The following is a 15,963-nucleotide window of genomic DNA, read 5'->3' on the forward strand; positions in this document are numbered from 1 at the left end:
TCCATGGGTTCAAGCCCGACATGGAGCTCTGTGCTGACAGCTAAGAGCCGGGAGGCTGCTTCAGATTCTGTGTCTCCCACTCTCTGCCCCTCCCCCACTCATGCTCTGTCTCTCTCTCTCTCAAAAATGAATACATGTTAAAAAACATTCTAAGCTAACGTTGAATTCTTGAGATAAGCTCCATTTGGTCCTGTTATATTTTCTACATAAAATACATAAACAGGTATATTTTTTATTTTATTTTTCATTGACAATTGTGGTCTGTGATTTTTTCTCCTTGTAATGCCTTTGGTTTTGGCATCAGAGTAAGGATGACCTCATGACATAGGCTGGGAAATGTTCCCTCTTCTATTTTGTGGAATAATTTGTGCCATACTGGGATTGTTTTAGCCTAAAATTTTGGTAAGAACTCACCAGGAAAGACATTTGATGAGTTTTCTTTGTGGGAAGATACCTAATTGCATATTCAAATAATTTTATACATATAGGGGCTATTCAGGGCTATCTCTTCCTTCTTTAATGAACTCTGTTAGTTTGCTTTCCAAGGAATTTTTCCACTTAATCTAAATTGTGGGATCTGTCGGCATAAAGCTGTTCATAATATTTCTTTACCTGTTAAAGACTGTAGAACCTCTAGCACCTACCCCTCTCACAATTCTAATACTGGAAATTCCATCTGACACCTAGTTAGTTTTAACAATTCTATTGACCATCTCAAAGAACCGCTTTTAGTCTTACTGATTTTCTCTATTGTTTTTCTGTTTACAATGTTATTTTCTTCTGCTCCTTTGTTTAATGTCCTTTCTTCTAATCTGTACTACCTTTTCTAGTTTCTGAACGTGGAAGCCTAAGTTACTGATGTGAGCCCGCTCATCTTTGTAGTAGAAAGTACTCAAGGCTACGAGTTGTCTCCTGCCTCATTCTCTCTAAGCATCCCCACCAACTAGGAGGCATCCAGTTCTCATTCATCCAGTTGGGCACACTCTCTGATCCCCCTTGTAATTTCTTCTTGGACTCCTTAGCTATTTAGAAATGTGTCGTTTAATTCCCAATCACTGACTGGTTTTCCAGATTTCTGTGTGTGGTTTCTAATTAAAGTCCATTATGGTCAAAGGACATACTTTGTACAAGAGTAATCCTTTCACATTCAAGGGGACTTTTACAGTCAAGAATACCATCTATCTTGAAATGTTTCACGTATGCCCAACTCATATGCTCTGAGTTGTTGGGGTGGGGGGGCAGTCCACTAACACCCACCACATCAACCTGCTCGTAGTACTTTTAAAATCTCCTATATCTTTGTTGACTTTCTTACCCTCCCGTCCGTTTTGAAGAGTGTTGTAATCTTTGAGTTAAGACCGTGGACTTTCTCGTCACGTACTTTGAATCTCTTATCAGGTGCACAGGCATTTGAAACTACCAGGTCTTGATGAAGAAATTCCCTTTCCATTAGGAAATTCTCCTCTGTCATTGGCACCTGCTCTCCCAGCCCCATCCTAGGGATCGTTCCCACTGCTCTTTCTTGAAGGTTCTTTTGTGAATACTGTAGGTTCCTCCCACTGCCTGTGCTAATTGGTGCTCAGGTGGAGACTTCCCAGGACCAGCCACAAGTCTCTGGAGTCTCTCTTGAGCAGGAAGCTGGGGCGATCATAGGACCCCTCCCCCTCATCGCTTCCCTTCCCATTAAGCTCACTTCCCTGTAGCATCCTTTTGCCAGTGTCTCAAAACCATCATTCCATGTATTTTGTCCCAATTTAGCAGTTGTTCAAAGTGGGAGTCAGTTACTTCACAGTTTGGAAGTGGACATCCAAAAAACCTTCCTCTTTCAAGTAGACTAATCACACGGATGATTTTCAAAGTGCACTTGTTAATCTCAGCTTTGAATTTATTAGACAGCAAAACTGTAGTACAAAAATCAATGTCACACAATTTGGACTGAGAGCATGGCGTTATGTTCACAGAAGCCCAGGAACTAAAGCTGCTTGTTACAATAAAAGCTGAATTTAAACAAGCGGACCCAAGTGGTCATAAATCATGGTGGTGGAGTTGAAACACTTATTTGGCAAAAAGATTCCATCCTCAGCTTAGGACAGTTTTCTGTCTTGGTGGGGGGGTGGGGTTCTCCCCAGCAGGGACCAGAAGCCCTTCCAAAATCTATCCTAATCTCGCCCATCTCCTTGCGTCACTGATTCCCTGAGGCGTGGACCACTCCCAGCACTTCGATGGGCGCTTGTGTCCCCCCAGCCTTCACCCCTTGCCCTTCCCCCCGCCCCCATGCAAAGCCGAGGGGAAGGAAAAGCAAGCAGACTCCGCCCTCCATGGGCCTCCCAGCTCCCGGGCCCTGGAGGTTAGAGCACACATGTGCTGCTGCACGACGGGCCACTGTGTGGCCACACAGGACCCGCACTTAGAAGGGACCACGTTGGACTTAACGCTCTGGTGACACCGTTTAGAAATTCTTAACCACTTTGGAGCAAGGAGCCCGCATCTGCAGTCTGCACAGGGCCAGTGTAGCAGACATGAGCGCAGGTGAGGTACAGATGTGTTTTATGTCCACCGGGCCCTTGAACATGCTCAGGTGCATGAGAAAGTAGAGAAAAGCCTCCCACAGCATCGAGCATCCCAGTTCCCTCACACTTATTATGGGCTGGATTGTGTGCCCGCACCGAGAGAGAGAGAGAGAGAGAGAGAGAGAGAGAGAGAGAGAAGAAAAAGGAAAAACAAGTTATGGGAAGTCCTAACCCCAATACCTCAGAATGTGGGTTTATTTGGAAATAGGGTCATTGCAGGTGTAATTAGTTAAGATGAGGTCACACGAGCATAGGCGGTCCCCCAGTACGACTGATGTCCTTACAAGAAAGGACCGACAAACGCAGGGATGCCAAAGGCGGAGAGGCTGGTTACAGGGCTGCAGTGCAAGCGATGCCGTTGATGGCCAGGGCACCTCGAGAGCTGGTGAGAGGCAAGGCAGGCCTCTCCCCCAAACTGTGTGCTGGGCTGAGGGCTAGGTACAGGGAGACGCATAAAGGCCCAGCCTGAGGGAGCTGCGGGCACAGTGGACAAGACTGTGTGAGTTCATGAAAGCCTGGAGTATCAGTTAGCACCGAAATCCATCCCACAAACAAGAAAAGTACATTCAAAAGATATACATATATACACATATATAACATATATGTTATACTATATGTTACACATATTACATTATATGTGTTAAATGTCATTCATGCAATAAATGTTGTATCACACACATTACATATACGAAGTGCTACAAATACAGAATGAAAGGAAAAACGTCATGGTGATGATGTAAAACACAGTATTCGCCTGTGCTCTCCAATTCTTATTGACCCCGAATCTACAAGTTTACTGTGAAGTCTCCTCTGCGTAAACCTCTTTATTGGATTTGGGGGTATGTACCCTGCTCCCTCCTTTGAGCTGGGAGAGGAGGATTTCGCGGCTGCTGAGAAAAGGAAATGTGAAACACGAAACACTGGAGAAGCTAAGTGAGCTGTTGCTTAGCAACTCTTAATAGGAAATAATTTAAACTCTGGATTTATTTTTCCCCCGAGCGCTCGCTGCTACTCCAGCCTGGAGTCTAGAATTCACGACCCCCTCCCTCCCGGCAGCGCCCCTGCAGGCACACAGGGCACACAGGGGTCCCACCTGACAGTGACGGCGGCCTTAGTCCCCAGTCCTGTTTCTTTAGATAGAAATGCATCCTGCTCCGTTATAAGCACAAACTAGCTAGAAATGCATGACCAACAGGACCTGTCATAAAGTCATTCACAAACACGGAAGGCAGTAAGCCCTGGCTCAACCAGCATCCAAAGCATCTCCACCAGGGGCGCCTGGGCGCTCAGTCCGTCAAGTGTCCGACTTCAGCTCAGGTCACCATCTCGCAGTTTGTGGGTTCAAGCCCCGCATCGGGCTCTGTGCTGACAGCTCAGAGCCTAGAGCCTGCTTCCGATGCTGTGTCTCCCTCTCTCTCTCTCTCTCTCAAAAATAAAACAGACTTTAAAAAATTTTAAAGAAACAAAGTATCCCCACTGAAGTGGAATCTATAACAGACGTTTTGAAAGTCTAAGCACATTTTCCCTCCAAAAACACTACAGGTTCCAAACCACACTCATGATGTCCCTCACCTTCACACTGACCTCTCCGGGTGGTGCTTCCAGATGCCATGAGGGCTACAAACACGGCGCCAGCAGCTCGGGACGGTGGCCACCTCCCACAGCACAAGAGCCATCCTATGCAGACTTCAAATAAGGTCAGAGCTGTACCCAGAGCCAGGACAGCGCGGGGAAAGGCTGTACCAGGCTGGACGGAACTCTGAGCCCTGAGCTGGCGTCCAGCAAATGCTCTCCCAGGCCCTCTGGGTATGATGGGTTTTTCCTATGGGAAAGGCACAGCCTTGCTGCAGGCTCTAGGAGCGAAGAAAGGACCAGGTGGGAAAGCCAGCAGAAAGAAGTGAAACGAAAAGGAATCTATGTATAAGGAAGTGATGTTAGCCTCAGTTTAAAAGCCGTCACTATTGGGGCGCCTGAGTGGCTCAGTCAGTTAAGTGTCTGACTTCCACTCAGGTCATGATCTCCTGGTTCATGGGTTCGAGCCTCAAGCTGGGCTCTGTGCTGACAGCTCAGAGCCTGCTTGGGATTCTCTCTCTCTCCCTCTCTCTCTGCCCCTTCCTTGCTTGTGTTTTCTCTCTCTCTCAAAAACTAAATAAACTTAAAAAAAAAAAAGCGATCATTAATCACCAAACAACAGTATTGACCAATCTATGCACATGTACATTTGTTTCTTGAGTCAAATGTGTCCCATTTCTCTTGTTGAGTCACCAGAGATATGAAAACTACATTCCCTTCAACTGGGACTATCTGCTGCAATATGAACCCAGGATAGGATCAATTTTATGGCATCGCTAAGTAACAGCTCCCTCTCCATGAAGTTTTTCCAAATAACATCTAACGTCAAAGCAGCTCAGATAGAACTATCCAGAATTCCCAAATACGTTCCTGCCTCCTCATAGTAATCTGTCATTCATCAAGGCACGGCAGGAAACACCCCATATTTTTTTTAGTGCTTATTTACTTTTGAAGGAGAGGGAGCCAGAGTATGAGTGGGGGAGGGGCAGAGAGAGAGGGAGACACAGAATCTGAAGCAGGCTCCAGGCTATGAGCTGTCAGCACAGAGCCCAACACGGGGCTTGAACCCACAGACTGTGAGATCATGGCCTGAGCCGAAGTCGGAGGCTTCACCGACTGAGCCCCCCAGGTGCCCCGTCACACCCCACATTTTCAGTGACAAGGAGCACATGGAGATGATGTGGCGATGATGCATGGTGATCATGAACCCAGAACGCTGTGTTCGAGTTCCGTCTGTCTTACTGGCTGTGTGACTTTGGGAAGGTTGCTGAACCTCCCTGGGTTTTCATTTTCTCACCTGCAAATTCCAGTACGAATGGCACTTCAGTAGGCACATGGAGTAACGGTACTGAAGTGAGTATACTCCAGAGGGTAGCAGAGATCAGATAACCTCTGCAGGTAAAGTCACTGAACACCAGGAAAGTCACCGGCCCAGAAAAGAACGGGACAGCAGAGGCGTTTTTGATCATCACTGACGGCGGAGCGGGCCGGCAGACAGGCAGGCTAGGTGTATGCGCGTTCTGCATTTCCGAGAGCATCTGCACTGTGATCCCTACACATGTGACACTCTGTGCCCGCTGGGACCAGAGCAGCAAACACACGTCTCCAAGGCCACCCAGTCTTTAGATGTGCTGATGTGTGTGGGGTGGGGGAGGAACTGCACCAGTGCAGGGGTGAGTTTGACGGTGCCTGTTTCATTCCCAGATGAGAGTTTAGTTAAGATGCCCGTCTCCAGGACCAGGGCCCGTGCTCCTCTACAGAAATGCACAGAAGGAGAAAATGAGGAGGAAGCAGAGAGACTTTTCCGGAAACACCAGAACGGTCTCCTGGGGCAAGGTCAGGGCTGGGGAAGCCCAGGGCAGTCGTGGTAACTCCCCAGCTCACTGCACAGCCCGGTGGACTCTGCCCTCACTCCGGCTGGGAACTAACAGTAGGGAAAATAGAGACGCCACGTCCTCTAAATGTCCAGAAACGTGCAGGGTCTCAAAATAAGTGCACTCCAGGCTGGGTCCTGCTGCCCTGCGCCTCCTTAAAGTCCACATTTTCTCAGTATTTTCTTTGCCATTAAAACAGCAAGAACACAAGGCTTAAACACCCCTCACCTTTCTTACGAAATGAAATACGTATTTGCGTTACTTTTTAATTTTTCTCAGGTGCATGCTTTTTCAGCAGTAATGAAATCTTACTCAAAATGCCCCCTGAGAATGCTCCACGAAGGCCTAGACACGGGTGCCTTGAGGACTGGGGGCAGTCTCTCCAGGCTGGACTTCCCTCTCCAGCCCCAGACTACGGGGCTCTTCTGATGGTAAGTAAGTGCTGCATCGGGATTGCCCGAAACTGCGAGGAAAGAAAAGCACACTGATCCTGTACCATTTCATAGCCTATGAGAAGCCTTTATCTTCTTTCATTTCCTTCTGCTTTCAATCAAAAAAAAAAGATGTTTGCACACTGATATCCTCCTTTTGTAAGGAAACGCAGGTGGGCACGTGCGGAACGTCCACCATCCTTTTAGGTAATGCGACCAAGGAAGCGTCTTCTTATGGAGCAAAATGCTAGCCTTTCGGTTTGGCGGTACTTTAAGGAATCTATGCAATAACCGAGCGTTACTCAGCCAAGGCTGAAATGAGGTTGTCAGGAACGGAAGTGTTCCCGTAACTCTATTCAACGAGCTGCTGGTGTGAAGGAAGCAGAAAATTGGAGTCAAATGCAAATAGGGCTCGGCTTTCTTGTCCTCGCTTGGCCGGCCCGGAGTCCCATGCTTAAGTGCCAAGCCATTCGGACCCCTGCTCTCCTGCCCCGTCGCCATCTGAACCAGATTCTCATCTCACAGGGAAGGTCCTAAATCAGGAGCTCTCCACAGAGATGAAATGCATTCATTCTTGCTAGGAATTCATTAAACAAAACATCCTCTAAAATCTTGGGCTTCGCCAAGTAAACCAAAGCATTACAGAAATGCATCGGGTAAACTTCTGGGTGTCACGTCTCTAACGTAGGAGCCCAGAGGAAGCGCTTACACTATCCAGACAGGCAGCGGTGTGCCGAGTTCCCTTCTGCATGAACGCTCGCTCGTGGCGGTGTTGGTTTCTGTGGCCATGTAACCTCAGGTTTCTTCTCTTTGTTTTCACCAGCAGGACTTCACATTCCGGAGAGCATCTGGCTTCAAGAAGCATCAACACCTCCAGGGCCCGCCTTCCATCCCAAGGTGGATCTGCAGTTTGAGTGAAGCTCGACGCCAAGAGCAGTTATCAAAATCTCAGCAGAGCAATGAGCGGACGTCAGAGCAGCACATCACACAGGACACAGGTGGCTTCTCGCCGTCCGCTCAGGGAACGGCATGGCGGCCAGTGGAGTCACAGCGGTCATGAGTTCAACCATGTCCCTCAAGAAGGGGGATTTGAAGCCCTCACCCCCAGCACCGGTGAATGTGATCTTACTTGGAAATGGGGGTCTCTGCAGATGTGATCAATTTCACATGAGACCATCCGAAGAGGCCCTAAATCCAGCAGGACGGGTGTCCTTGCAAGATGAGAACAGACACACGGACGAGAATGACTCGGGGATGGAGCGATCTCCAAGCTAAGGTATGCCAAGGATGCCAGAACCACAAGCAGCTGGAAGGGGCAGGACGCATCCTCCCCCAGAACATTCGAAGGGAGAATGGCTTTGCCCACACCTTGACTTCAGACTTCCAGCCCCAGAGCTGGGAGACACAATCCGTGAGTCTCATTAACCCTCTTCCTGCTGGGCCCACGCTCTCGAGGCTCACACAGGGGCCACTGCTCTGCTGTCCCTGCCCTGTGCATGTGTAGAAGAGGGGACCAGCCCTGTACACACGGCCACTGGTTTCTTAAAAAGAACAAAAATAAAAATGATCTCATCAATTTGACCTAACGGAACAGAGAAAGTGAATACTGTAGAGATCAGCCTCCAGAAATTCTCCCTTCAAAGCTGCTTGAGCATCTCTGTAAACCACTCAGGAAACAGGAACGGGATGGCTCTGCCCTCCCCGCCTCTCTATCTCGGTATGGGCAGGACAGCTGGGGCACAGACGGGCATGTTGTGGCCCATCAACCCACTCATGCGGTGAGCCAACAGGACTTCTGTCTTGAACACAGGCGACCTGCTAAGCAGCTGGAGCCCAGAACTCTGCAGTTTACCTCTGATTCTACTTGGAGTTCTTGAACCATTGAGAAAATAGCATTTTTAAACCCTTTTCATACAGGAAGCATCCACGCAGAACCAATGTCTGCAGTGGGGGTGGGGGTGGGGGTGCTGGCAGGTGGGAGGGGGCGTCGGGAGGGGCCGCTGGTGCCGGAAGTTGAATACCAAGGGCAGCGAGGCTCTGAGCACAGTCCAGGCGCTGAGGGCAAACTGACCCCCGGCCTCCTCTGTTCCAGTAGCCCTGATTCCCCAGAGACTCCTTCCAGCCCGTGCTCCTGACCCTCCTCCGAGCCGGCCATCCCTCCACCTGCTGGGCTCCCCACCTGCTGCAAAACCACTCCTTCGTACCTGATCAGAACAGACAACCCGTGGCCACGGCTCCTCTTCCTGAGGGTTCGAGAGGTATTCCAGCACCACTGAGGCACAGCACCCTGCGACACGGGGCCCCTCAGCCCGGCACCCCTGACACGTGGGGCTGGATCGCTATTCCAGGAGGCTCTGCAGTGCCCACTGCAGGATGTTAGCAACATCTGTGGCTTCTACCCCCCAGGGGACCACAGCGTCCCCCCATCCAGGGTGGGACAATCAGACGTGTCTGTAGATGTGGCCAATCACCCCCTGGGGGTGAAATGGCTCCCAGCAGAGAAGCACCATATCACAAAATAGAGGCAGCCTCTAGAGCGAGGTCTGCGCGCTCCTGTGTGCTGCTCTGTTCACAGGCCGTCTGGCCTCAAGCCTGCTCCTCACCCTGCGTCTTGTGTCCACACTTGTAAAGCAGGAGGATGACAGTGTCCACCTCAGGGAGCAACCTGGGGATAAGTGAGGTCATTCAGGAAGGCATGCAAAACAGGGCCCGGCGGGCACAGTTCTGTTGTGCATCCTGCCTACTGATATTCTGTGCTTCATGCCAGAGATGCCAAAGACTAGGATCTGTAGTCCCTGTGCGGAGAAGCACTGACCTCACCCATAGAGTAGACTGCCCTTTGCCCTGGGCTCTCATCACCTCTAGACCCCTGGAAGGTCCTGCCTGACAGGAAGCGTCTGTTGCCTAGTGGCCTTGGCTGGGAATCTGTGATTTACGTAGGGGACCAGGGGCCACGTGGGGTCAGCTGTGCCTCTAGGGATGCTGGAGACTACCGCTCTCAGACCACGCTGGGGACAAGCCCAGCCCTACCGTCAGTACGTGATCGAGCCCCAGCAAAACCTCTGGACAGCACGGCTCAGCCAAGCTCCCTGGCAGGTGACACCCCACACCTTCCGCCAGGCTGGCCTCAGCTCCAGAGGGAGAGGACATGGACGCTCCACAGCTGGGAGCCATCCCTGGACCCTTCCCTTGGCTCATGTTCATCAGTAGTTTCTTTGTAGTGAAACCCCAACCACGACTGCTTTCGATGAGCACTGGGCATCCTTCTAACAAGTTCTTGAATCTCAGGGTGGTCTCGGGAGCTCCACCTGCCAGTGGTGTCAGTGGTGAGCGGTCCCATGAGGACAATGCCCTCTGTCTGTGCTGGCGCACCCCTGCACCTCTTACAGCAAGACTGTGGACGACGCCCTCCGTGACTTTACCACCTGCCCACAGGAGCCATTCCTCCAGCACACCTCCTTAACAGTGAACTCACCGCCACACTTCTCAAAGATCAGTGCTCACTGGGGGGCCCACATCTGCGGTGCTTGTACAGAAAGATGCTGGGCTTTGGTCAACATGATAGAATAATTTCATTTTAGATCCCTGCACTGAACACTTGGGGCAGGATTTCAAAGCCCAGAGGAGGAGCGGGCCGAGTGACCCTCTTCCAGGAAGACCCGTGAGCGGGGCTGACCAAGCCCCCAGCTGGGGCCCAGCGGCACCAAGAGCTGTAACCCGGGAGCCTGGCGGCAGCCCTTATCACATACGGAGCAGACATGGCTGTGGCCCAAGAAACGTACCTGGGCCACTGGTGGGACTGGCCACTCTGCCTGCAAAGCCAACAGGCCACAGCTCCACACACACACACCCCTCTGCCAGGGCCCTGGAGGCTGCAGGAGGCAAGGGTCCATGCACAGGTGGGGTTTTGGGCTGTGGAGGGTGCAAGAAAGTCCCTACTCAGCATGAGCTTGGACACAAGACTGTCAAAGCACGCAGAAATCACCAAGACTAGAGATTTAACCAATGAACTCTATGCTTGAGAGAAATCAATCTTGACACAATGGCTTCGAAATAAGTATGTTTAAGATACTCCAAAAGAGTCTTTTTTATCTTTTGTAATATTTATTTATATTTAAGAGAGAGAGAGAGAGACAGAGTCCAACACGGGGCTCAAACTCACAAACCATGAGACCATGATCCAAGCAGAAGTCCGATGCTTAACTGACTGAGCCACCCATGCACCCTAAGATACTTCAAGGGATTTTTAAAAGCAGGTGGATAGTAGCAAGAAAACCAAAATCAATGTTATATATTTTTGTTTTTGTTTCTTTGAGAGACAGAGAGAGACAGTGTGAGCAGAAGAGGGTCAGAGAGAGAGGGAGATACAGAATCTGAAGCAGGCTCCAGGCTCTGAACTAGCTGTCAGCACAGAGCCCGACGGGGGGCTTGAACCCACGAACCATGAGATCATGATCTGAGCTGAAGCCGGATGCTCACCCGACTGAGCCACCCAGGTGCCCCAAATCAATGTTATAAAACTAAAAGATAGGTAAAAACAGAGTGTCTAGAAAAAAATATCCATCACTAAATCTGGAGATGAAAAACCAGAGCCACACAGCCTGCTCTTGGCCGAGGGCTCTCCTAGGCGTGAAGACACAACATCCCCTGCCAGGAGTCGATCTTCGAGCAGGGATGGTCAATCACTGGAAAAACTGCATCAGGCTGAGTGAGGGGTGCAGCACATAGGGGGGGAGGTGCCTGGAGTTCGGAAGGCTGCTCTAAGCGCAATAAGGTTAATAAGGGTGACACAGAGCACTCTAGGCAGGGACGAGGTCCTCTTCCTGATTAACTGGTTCTAGCAAAAGAGTAATAATAAAAACAAAGCAAACATTATATTACTGATGAAATTACAAGGCATTCAGTTACGCTGGAGTTAGACTTGAGGCCCCCTGCACAGCATGACTCTGCCTGACAAGTCCTGGCTAATCCAACTAGAAAATATGATGCATCTGAACAGAGTGAAGTCAGGACTTGAAAGGAAGAAGAACATTTTTCTCACATTATCTTAAGATGATAATACTGTCTATACAGATAAACTGAGACCCTCAGACAGACTAACAGAGCTAACAGGAGTTCACTCCAAGATGGCTGGATCCTGATAAGCATTAAAAAACAACAGTATTCATATGCACCAATGTTAACCCAGTAGAAAAGGTAATTAGGTAAAAAAAAAAATCCCTTCGGGGCACCTGGGTGGTTCAGTTGGTTAAGCATCACCAGGTCATAATCTCACAGTTTCATGAGGTTGAGCCCGAGTCAGGCTCTGCGCTGACAGCAGGGAGCCTGCTTGGGATTCTTTCTCTCTGCCCCTCCCCCCATCACAGGGTCTCTGTCTCTCTCACAATAAATAAACTTTTTTAGAAAATTAAAAAAACAAAAAAAAGAAAGAAAATACCTTTTATAAAACACAACAATGTTAGGCACTTAAGAACAAGTCTAACTAAAATGACCATTGACTTTATGAAGGAAAAGAAAGAAGTCTTCAGACATAAAAAAAAAAAAAACCCCGTAATTATCGAATAGACATACCATGGCGTTCCATGGAAAGAGTCAATGCACTATGACAGCAAATCTCTGGGTCTTAAATAGTATCTTTATTACCACCCAGGGGTTTTACAGCATTCGAAGCAGAAGAAATCCCATAGGATTTAAATCCAGATCTCACCTGAAGTCACCGACCACGATACACTGATTCTGTAATTGGGGTGGAAAAGTAAGCTCAGAGAATTCTGGACACAAGGAAAACAGAAGAACAAAAACACAATGCTGGTCCTTCCAGGCAGCAAGGCTCTTGTAGAGCCACGTTGTCAAACGAGGTGGCGGTGGTGTGGGCACAGAGCACCAGTGGGGGGCCCAGGCCCACGAGCAACGTGCCTGAGTCCTCTTCCTGTCCTGTGTGCACCGGGGGAAGGTGGGAGGGACAGCGTGTGCCCTAGAAGGCACCTGGGTGGGCCAGAGTGTGGCTTGTGGACAGAGGGTGGCTCTGGGGCAGGGAGGGAGCTGGGAGCCTGGCACTGCACACCTGACCCTGCAAAGGGCCTGAAGGGGACAGTGACGGGGAGACTGGCCAGGGGAGCTGTCCACAACAGCAGCGTCCTCCCAGGCCAGAGAGACCAAGCTGAGTTCATGTAGTGCAGGCCTCTCCCTTTGCAAGAGAAACTGAGGCCAAAAGGGGATGATGGCTTGGCAGAGGCCAGGAGACAACCACACCACCGCCTAATGGAACCCACTGGAAACCTCCCCTTTGGGGAGCTCATCCAGGGCTCTCTCCAACTACCGCACACCAGCAAGGCTCTCCTCTGGGCCCGACACTTGAGCCCCCTTGTCCGCTGCCATCTTGAATCTCTCTTCTCTCCTGCAATTCCCCCGCACTAGTCCTGGCCTCCTAATGCCTTCTCTTCTATTCATTTCTGGCTCTTGTCCCTCCCCTACCCACCTCTAGTCCTTGAGTCCCCATCAGCCCTCTCAGTGCTCAATGCACGCTCTTCCTGGATGGCGACGGGACCCATGGCTTCAATTATGAGCTTGAAGCTCACAACCTGTCTATCATTTCTGCAGCCCAGCCCAGCACCCCAGACAACACGCCGCTTACTGAGGCAATCCGGGGGACACAGCCACATGGAGCACAAATGGGGGCAAGTCCCCAAGAGCTAACATCTTTCAGATGTAGCCATTTTCTAAACCAAGAGCTCCCCAAGGTCGACATGAAGAACCATGGGTATGGTGTATGAAGCAATCCTATTGATAGGAGGGAATCCGGGTGCTACAAAATCATGGTCACAGAGGTGTGGCTGCATGGAGAAAGCTCTGATAACTGGGAGACGACGCAGCTAAACGAGGCATAAGAAGCAAATCCGGAACCGGCGGTCTAGACCAAATGACAAGGTGAAGCCCTGGCCCGTGCCCTGGCTGCAGATCTGGTAAGTCAAAACTGGCACCGAGTGACTTCACCCACGGGGCACCACCAAGACCGGCTACTTCAAAAGGCTTTCTTCCCAGCTACGGGTCTCCTGCTTACAGTTTAGGGCCAGGTTTATGGGACTAGGTATGTCATCGATCAGAGCACATGAAGAAAACAAAAAATATTTTAAGAGCTTACCTGGTCCCAGGGGGAGACGGTGCCGCCAAAACACATGAACAGGTACCCCATGGCCACCAGACAGATCCAGATCACCAAGGAGAAAAGGCGCAGCAGTTTCTTAAACACTGACTCGATGCACACGAGGATGAATATCGCAAAGAAAATCGCCAGGGCAGTTGGGACGGTTATTAAAAATGCCACGTGGTCTTCAACTTCCTAAGAGGAAGAAAAACATCGCAAAGGTATAGTTTAGAAACACTGTGATGCCAGGGGTTTGTGTCCTCAAATGCTGTCCACATTAATTGGTGTCAAAATATATCGGGTTTTTAAAAATCATTTCAGGGGCGCCTGGGTGGCTCAGTCAGTTGAGCATCCAACTTCGGCTCAGGTCATGATCTCGCGGTTCATGGGTTCGAGCCCCGTGTTGGGCTCTGTGCCGACAGCTCAGAGCCTGGAGCCTGCTTCAGATTCTGTGTCTCCCTCTGTCTCTGACCCTCCCCTGCTTGCATGGTCTCTCTCTGTCTCTCAAAAATAAATAAGAAAAACTTAAAAAAATTTTTAAATCATTTCAGAAGCGAATGGTGGGAACTCCTGAAGAATTTAAATTCCCCATTCAATAACAATGCTTCTCTATAGAAATAACCCAGTCTCGTATATGTAAATTATGCAAAACGGCTGTGCCACCGCATTTAGATTTTCCCTGATAAACGGAGAAATGGATTTGGTGCCAAAGTGAATGTAAGGATATTTACTATCTGGATAAAAATAAGACAACCAACTTCCCTGCCTGAATCAGAGATCAGAAACGGCCCCGGCCTCAGAAAATGAAGGCTTCCAAATGGATTTGAAATGTTTTATTTAAAAACCTAAAAACTCTCTGAATCTCTGGAGTGATGGGCTTTTATTTTAATGCATGGCAATTAATGTTTTAGCGGGATCACAGGTTAATAGAAAAGGGTCGGAAAGTACTAACTATAGAACACGCGGAAGCAGGAAATAAAAGTATGAGCCATTTTGCTGGCTTCCCTCCCCACTTCTCTTGCGCTCCCACAGCAAACAGAAAATGAGCATATAGCATTAGCCTCTTCCTAATGCATTTTTTGAAACCCACTTTCACACACTAATGCTCATTTTCTATCTATCTGTTTCTAGTCACACACACGAAAGGCATACTCCATCCGTTCAATAGGATGCCAGCACAACGTGACAGACGTCGTGTTTCCTTTGGTCACAGCAGCGAGATTCAGGCCTTAGCCAGACTCTTGGCCAGAACGCAGCCGTGAACAGCATTCCTTGTGGGCTGGAATGCAGCTAAAGTCTTCAACCCTCATCCAAACATGCTGAGCCCCTAAACCACCCAAGGAACTTTCCATCGAAGAACCGGCATGACCAGGACCCTAAGAATGTTCACTGAGGCTCCAGAATAGTAAAGGGTATAGGAGCGCCTGGGACTTTGGGGACGGTTCTTTCAAATACTAGTGCCTTGTGGGCCCCTGACCTTTACTGGTCTGTACAAGGTCCACCCCATTCCATTAGCAGGTTCCAGCTTCACCCGAGAGATGGCCCCATCCCAACACCAAACCGTGGGAAAGCAGAGCAGAGGGGCCAAATCACACACAGACTCCAGACTAACATCGAGAGCGAAGGAGGAGCCCAGAGCCCTCCCTCCCTTGACTTTGTTTCCCTTTCTCTCCCACCATGATCAAGACCAGAGCAAGAACAATCACAACAAATACCAGTCAATATGCATTCCTGTGCTAAGTGCTCGTACATACATTACCCTCCTTAATATCTAAAACATCCCTGTTTGGGGCATGGAGTCTGCAGTGTCCGCGGGTGAAAACAAGGAGTCCCTGAGAACCCGGATGAGCTGCTGTGGGGCGTGGAGCTGGAGGGGGAGGGAGGCAGGGACCCGTGCAGCCGCCAGTGCTCAGGCGTCTGCGCCCACAGCAGGCAGCGAACAGGGCCAAGGGTCCAAAAGAACGAATGTCTGCAGAACTGGCAGGAGACAAGAGGGTCCGACGGATGTGCTTATTCTCTCTCTCCGTTGCTGTTCTTGCCTGGATAAAATGCCGGAGCTGCACTCAACCTCAGACGCCTTTTCTGATCGGTGCCACAGGAGTCAGACGGGCCGCAGGTGCGGGCGCTCCCTGCGCTCAGACGCGGCACATCAGTGCGCACGTGGACGCGACAGCACGTCCTCTGAGGACACCCAACTTGAGAGTATGACCGCCGATCGCACGGAGCCCTGATAACTTATCTTACCGGAAACCTCCCAGAGTTTGCGGAACTGCGGACAGAAGCTAACTAGTAAATAACCAGGACTGTTTTCCTCCTGAGGCAGTTCTTGCACTGACCCAGGAGGGAGGCGCAATCGCGGACTTTATCGGCAC

General features: G+C 49.9%; 1 protein-coding gene across 1 annotated transcript in view; it reads right to left on the bottom strand.

Moving 5' to 3' along the window:
• ADCY2 (adenylate cyclase 2) overlaps positions 1 to 14,748 on the bottom strand; it is a 391,390-nt gene extending 376,642 nt beyond the window's left edge. The window contains exons 1-2 of the mRNA XM_029941289.1: positions 14,731 to 14,748; positions 13,589 to 13,786 (exon numbers count right to left, since the gene is read on the bottom strand). Of these exons, the coding sequence (XP_029797149.1) occupies positions 13,589 to 13,786; positions 14,731 to 14,748 (216 nt within the window). The remainder of the gene's footprint in view (positions 1 to 13,588; positions 13,787 to 14,730) is intronic.
• Positions 14,749 to 15,963: the final 1,215 nt, after the last annotated feature.

This window comes from Suricata suricatta, chromosome 6 (assembly GCF_006229205.1).
Source record: "Suricata suricatta isolate VVHF042 chromosome 6, meerkat_22Aug2017_6uvM2_HiC, whole genome shotgun sequence".
Classification (NCBI taxonomy): Eukaryota; Metazoa; Chordata; class Mammalia; order Carnivora; family Herpestidae; genus Suricata; species Suricata suricatta.